Here is a 6150-nt window from a genome sequence, read left to right on the forward strand (position 1 = left end):
TTTATTGATTAATCACTTTACACTAAAATGTAACAATTCTCATTTCGGAGCTGTTGAACATTCTTCGTAGTTTGATGACTAACGAAAATTTTCTTGAAACGAATGTAGGCGTCCAGAGTTTTATTTACAATCCACGCGTGCAACATTGTACAAGTGATTTATAACAAGAAATTAGCATGGATCAGTTACATACATGTTATCGGTTACCGAACGGATTGTTGTCGAAAAAAGATACAAATCAGGAAAGATAATTAGCTTTCGCTGATATTAACAAAGAACATATACGTATACATTTTACATATCGAGCTTGTACACCATCCGATAGTGTCGTCAATAAATAAAACCAAATATATTTTACATATAATACATTTCTGTATCATGCACATTAATTAATTGTGAATAGAAAAATGGTTAATTTATTTTATACGTATACCGGTAGCGTATACTGTATACATCGTAGAATACTTGAAAATTTAAATTCGGATCAATGATAATTATGAGAATTATTTTTAAAAATTATACCTTATGTATATGTATGCGAGTACATGCATAGGCTACTATATTTTTTTAGAACGATTATGAAGGACAAACGTGCACTCGAAAAAGATTCTTAGTTTGTTAGTGTTGGTCCACCTAAAAAGTATTTTTAATATGTATATGTATATGCTGATAAACGTATACCGTTTCGATACGTATACTTTTATGCCATAATTTTCAAGTTGTCATCAAGTTCGAGAAACGGTAAATATGGCTGATGAAAAACTGGTAAATCAAGTAGAAGATCAAGAATTGAATGATTTATTAGACAGTAAGTAATTCTTTTGTTTACCAAAATTTAGTTAAGTAAATATAATTCAGAAATTTTATAACCTAAAATATGGAACAAATGCTTTGTGTTTTTGTTTTTTTATTCCTACCAATACGTTTAGTAATAAAAGTCGATACGAGCTTTCTCTGTTGAAAGCTTTAATATAAAAAAAGGTATAAATAATTTCTGATTGTTATAAGAATTTGCAAAGTCATCGATAATTTGAATTGAAAATAATTGCTTTGTTATGTAATTCTTCGAAAAGAAATGAAATTCTAGTCTTATTAAAGTTACAGTATTATGAATATTTCTTGTTGTCATTACAATAATAATATTGTAGGTGCTCTGAAAGATTTCAACAAAGAACAAAAAGTAAAGAAAGCGGATGATAGAAAAGAGTCTTTGACAGCTACGACGGACGAGGAAAATTTTGAAACGTTAGAAGATGCTTGGACTGCAAATATTACCGAAGGAGCTGTTGACCAGTTTAAGGAGAATCTACAGGATTTAATAAATAATGGTAAAGATTTGTGAGACGTTTGAAAAAAAAATACTATTTTAATATTGTTCTGCTCTAAACAGACGGCAAACTGGATACGATATATGCTGTAATTGTAATGTTATATAGGTGTTCTAAAGGATTGCAACAAAGGCCAGAAGGTAGGTAAAGTAAGCGAGAAAAAGAAATCTTTGACGCCTGGGACGGACGATGATACTTTCGAAACATTAGAGGATACCTGGTCCGCGGACGTCATCGAAGAAGCTGCCGATCAATTCGAGGAGAATATACAAAATTTAATTAAGAATGGTAAAGACTTATGAAATTGTTAGAAAGGACACTATTTTAATATTTTTCTATTAGGAGCCGATAGCGAATTGGGTGCTTCTTTAAAAAGAATGGCACAAACACTTTCGAGCGTAGTATCGGACGAAGGTAACACCGATAAAGGCAGCGCAAGTACAGATTTCGAAAGTGTTATCGCTCAAGCATTAAACGATTTGTCTGCAACATCCGAAACGTTACAGGTAGTTGTTTACAACACGGATCTTTTGTTTAATTAAACATTTTGATTCTGACAAGAAGTCTCCTACAACGATATTGTAGAACGAAGCTGATATTTCGGAAATGTTTGGGCAAGTATCTCTGGATGATGGACCCGGTGGTATTCTACCGATCATGCAAGGAATGCTGCAACATTTGCTGTCCAAAGAAATTTTGTATCCGTCGTTGAAAGAATTGGTAGATAAGTATCCTGAATGGTTGGAAGGAAAAAAATCTTCGTTATCGGACAACGATCTACAAAGATTTAATAAACAATTAGAATTAATGAGACAGGTGAGCAGCAGAAAAATGTCAAATACAACGGTCGATTATAATCGAATATCGTTTTTGTAGGTGTGTACCGAATTGGAAAATGAAAAAGACGAAGATACGAAAGAAACGAAAAAGAAACGTTTCGAGACTGTGACGTCGCTGATGCAAGAAGTACAAGGATGCGGACAATTACCGGAAGAACTTGTGGGTGAACAAACAATGCCTTTTCAACTCGATGCAGAAGGAGATCCTATTATTCCAGCGGTACTCCGCGGCATGGATTCGTCGCAAAATTGTCAATTAATGTAAACGATAAACAATTCTTCGGAATCATTTCACAGGAAGAAGAATCAGTCTAAACCCGTATAGGGGCTTGTAACACAAAAATATTTTAAACGTGTAAATTTTAATTGTACGTACAGCCGGTGATGTATTTAATACAGAACAATACTATTCCCGTTGATAATATTACGAGGAAGGATTCGAGTCAGCAAATGAATTGAAATGCGCGCAAGCGTGCTGTACGATTTACAATTTGTACATAGATACTACATATATGTGTGTACATATAAGTGTCCACACGCATACAAAGTTACTAGAATGGAATTATGTTGAATCCCGCGTTTTGTAATTGTACGTTTTAACTTGTGGGAAATAAGATTCCGTTGTTTTAAATGATATTTTAATATATTATAAAATCTGTAATAACTCAATATTTTATTTAATCTAAATAATTTATATTTGTGTTTAACGTTTCGTTAAAAGGACTCTTTACATTTCGTCTATCAACAAACCGATCTTTTTACGGATAGGTGTCGATTTCGATTTACTTCTTACTCCGACAGTCATTGCGTAGCGTATACGATACATTCCTACAAAAGCAAACTCTCGTATCTCTTTCGACATACATATTTCACGTGGAGAAGCAACAGTCATGTTTCACAGAATACAATATTTTTTATACGGAAATTTTGTATACAACAATATTACTGTTGTTAGAAGGTTATTTGATGTTTTATCTATTCGATCGAACATTCGACTCTGACACGACCGATGTCCTTTAAAGTCTTAACAGCAACTGGTACATTTAAAAGTTGCTAATTTACGCTGGAGTAAGAGCCTGGACTCCCGGCAAAATTTTGCCTTCGAGAAGTTCTAAACTGGCACCGCCTCCAGTGCTCACGTGGCTCACTTTATCTTCAGTTTTCCATTTAGCGGCACACGTGGCTGTATCGCCGCCCCCTATAATGGTAATGGCGCCCTGCGACGTAACGTTCACAACGTTATCCATCAGACTCTTTGTACCTTGGCTGAAATTTTCAAATTCGAACACGCCTGCTGGGCCGTTCCATACAATGGTCTTTGCTCTTTTGATCGATTCTGCAAATCGTATATCGATAAAGTATCCGCCACGTCATAGGTACAAATGGAAAGTGGAAAAGCTCGTTGCCGAGATATATTATTTACCTGCGAATAATTCTCTCGTCTTAGGTCCAACGTCGAGACCCATCCAACCATCGGGTATGCCGCTCTCTATGTCTGCCGAACCGACAGCTGCATTTTCCGCGAATTTATCCGCGGTAACAAAGTCAACCGGTAAATGTATTTGAACCTTGTTCTTCTCTGCTTTCGCTAATAGATCGTTGACTATTTTCGCGCCTTCTTCGTCGAACAACGAATTACCTATCTAATACGGGAAACATCGTGCGTTAATTAGAAGTAAATGAGAGTACCGCGTTTCGCGATATTCACCTTCATGTTTTTGGATACTTTCAAGAAAGTATACGCCATTCCACCGCCGATGATCATTTCGTTGACTTTGTCCAACATATTATTTATTAATTGTATTTTATCTGCAATTTTGGCACCTCCTAATATCGCTAAAAATGGTCTCGCGGGATTATCTAACGCTTTGGCGAAATAATCTAATTCTTTCTTTAAGAGAAAGCCGCTTGCCCTTTTTTCATATCCCTCCCCTAACATCGAGCTATGAGCTCGATGCGCGGTGCCGAACGCGTCGTTAACATAAATATCTCCAAGTTTGCTGAGAGATTTTCGGAATTCCGCGACCTTTTCCTTGTCCGCTTTTATCTGGGAGAAAGAGAAATTTGATTAGAGTTTCTTACTTCGAATTGATATAGATCGGAACGTCGAAGACAACTCTCCTCCTATACCTTGCTTCCATCGGGGCCAACTCCCTTGCCTTCCTCCTCGATGTGGAATCGCAAATTTTCTAACAAGATGACGGTTCCAGGTGCAGGATTCGCACAAGCAGCTTCCACCTCCGGTCCGACGCAATCGTTTAAAAACAAAATCTCTTTTCCAAGTAGCGTTTTCAATTCTTCCACTACCGGTTTCAAAGTATATTTCATATCTGGTTTACCATCTGGGCGACCCAAGTGCGACATCAATACAACACTCTTCGCTTTTTTCTCAAGAGCATATTTGACAGTATCCAATGCAGCAACGATTCGTTGGTTGTTGGTTATCTTGCCTTCCTTTAATGGCACATTGAAGTCCACGCTGAAACACGATTACAACTAATATATATTTTACATTATTCGCATGTGTAGCAACATTATAAATAAACTTGTCGGTAGATGACATATATTCGTTTCTTTAGAGGAATTCGAAATTCTTCAACCGGCTTCCGAGTATCTCGCATCGCGTTGAGGTTACATTGTACATCAAAATCGAAGAATACGCGAGAATGTCGACGCAAGGTCTCGTCGATGCGTGAAAAGTTTAGTAGCGCACGGAATTGAAGTCGAGAGAGGTACGATTAAAGGATATGTGTACCGCATCAGAACCCGTTTGTCCGTCAGATCCACTTTATCGATGCTGAGCATATTGAACGCCATAGTTTTACTATTTAAATGTCTCGCTTTCGAAACGATGCTCTTCTCGACGATTCTCGATGCTCCGTTCCTGTGCTTTTTCAACTCGGTTAACCTCTGTTCGGTGCAGCAACTTGCGACAAAACTCTCGACTACCTTTCGATTCGTTTTATCACCGAAACACTTTGACTCGGCAAAGTCAAAGCAAGGTCGACGAATGTAGCGACCTCCTACGAGTTTTAGAGACGCGCGCATCGAGACAGCTGTTTCGAATATGAAAACGCGAACTGGTTACTCGTTGGGTGCTCTAACTTGAAAAAACGTAGAAAATTCCTACGCGTACGATGTACGCGAATACGTGGCTCCTCTCGATTCGTACGCACTCGTCGTTCGTACAATTTTCACCCTATTGTTCTTTAATACGATCGTAGATGATTTTCATTCGTTCCGAGAACGCCCAAGTTCTTCCGAACAAACGCATAATTGAACAAAAAACGGGTAATATACCACGTTTGTTTCGAACAAATTGAAATTATCGATTACAATCTGTAACGCCTCGGTTCGATAATAGTTTGGATATCCTTTTTTTTATTCATCGATCGCAAAATTGTCGAGTGTACGAAGTACGGACAGATACAGGAATTGGTAGGAGCGATCGATTTTGATTTCGACTCGACGACAGAAAAACCAAACGAATCGGTGACAACGAGACTTCTCGAGAGAGAGAAGAGTGCACTCGCGTAAATAGGAGAACACAGAGACTACAAGATCGTTCGGTTTTCTGATATCCCATCGCCGAATTATAATAATACAAACACATGGTTTGGGTCCGCAGAGATGGAATATTCGATAAACGTCTGGTATTCCGGTATTTCATCTGACCGATGCTATTCTCGAGTCTGGCATGGTAACACAATCGTGCCGTCGACCGTTTATCCGATTCTAAAACGAAGGTGAAACAGGGGTAGAGAGCAAGCCGAGTGGCACGCGTGAAAATAGGACGAGAGGAACGAATTTTTCCCAATTATTGCCGATATTACGTATTATCCGACGTACACGAGGTACACGCACCTCGGCGATACCGTTTCTCCTTCGAATTTGGAATCTCATCGTCGTTTGCCACGAGCCGATCGGCGTTTTCGGGCGGAAAAGAAAAATAGAGGAAAGGAAAGAAACGAACTTGAATAAGA

General features: G+C 38.0%; 2 protein-coding genes across 2 annotated transcripts; one reads left to right on the forward strand and one right to left on the reverse strand.

The window, feature by feature from the left end:
- Positions 1-561: 561 nt before the first annotated feature.
- On the forward strand, positions 562-2831 carry Pex19 (peroxisomal biogenesis factor 19). Its single transcript, XM_076522532.1, has 6 exons — positions 562-808; positions 1149-1328; positions 1437-1616; positions 1671-1834; positions 1914-2144; positions 2205-2831. Exons 1-6 carry the CDS (start codon positions 748-750, stop codon positions 2430-2432), a joined length of 1044 nt encoding a protein of 347 aa, XP_076378647.1. The 5' UTR covers positions 562-747; the 3' UTR covers positions 2433-2831.
- On the reverse strand, positions 2822-5165 carry Pgk (phosphoglycerate kinase). The gene is made up of 5 exons (XM_033482744.2): positions 4923-5165; positions 4298-4646; positions 3876-4214; positions 3591-3810; positions 2822-3503 (listed from the first exon to the last, which is right to left on the reverse strand). Exons 1-5 carry the CDS (start codon positions 4982-4984, stop codon positions 3226-3228), a joined length of 1248 nt encoding a protein of 415 aa, XP_033338635.1. The 5' UTR covers positions 4985-5165; the 3' UTR covers positions 2822-3225.
- Positions 5166-6150: the final 985 nt, after the last annotated feature.

This window comes from Megalopta genalis, chromosome 5, assembly GCF_051020955.1.
Source record: "Megalopta genalis isolate 19385.01 chromosome 5, iyMegGena1_principal, whole genome shotgun sequence".
In the NCBI taxonomy this organism is placed as follows: domain Eukaryota; kingdom Metazoa; phylum Arthropoda; class Insecta; order Hymenoptera; family Halictidae; genus Megalopta; species Megalopta genalis.

Excerpts from the sequence above, each read along its gene's own strand:
- Pgk (XM_033482744.2), bottom strand. The coding sequence starts at position 4,984 with ATGGCGTTCAATATGCTCAGCATCGATAAAGTGGATCTGACGGACAAA. Across the intron at positions 4,215-4,297 it reads TTGGCCCCGATGGAAGCAAG|ATAAAAGCGGACAAGGAAAA; the intron begins GTATAGGAGGAG and ends TCTTTCTCCCAG. Across the intron at positions 3,811-3,875 it reads AAGTATCCAAAAACATGAAG|ATAGGTAATTCGTTGTTCGA; the intron begins GTGAATATCGCG and ends TTCCCGTATTAG.
- Pex19 (XM_076522532.1), top strand. The coding sequence starts at position 748 with ATGGCTGATGAAAAACTGGTAAATCAAGTAGAAGATCAAGAATTGAAT. Across the intron at positions 1,835-1,913 it reads CAACATCCGAAACGTTACAG|AACGAAGCTGATATTTCGGA; the intron begins GTAGTTGTTTAC and ends ACGATATTGTAG. Across the intron at positions 2,145-2,204 it reads AATTAGAATTAATGAGACAG|GTGTGTACCGAATTGGAAAA; the intron begins GTGAGCAGCAGA and ends TCGTTTTTGTAG.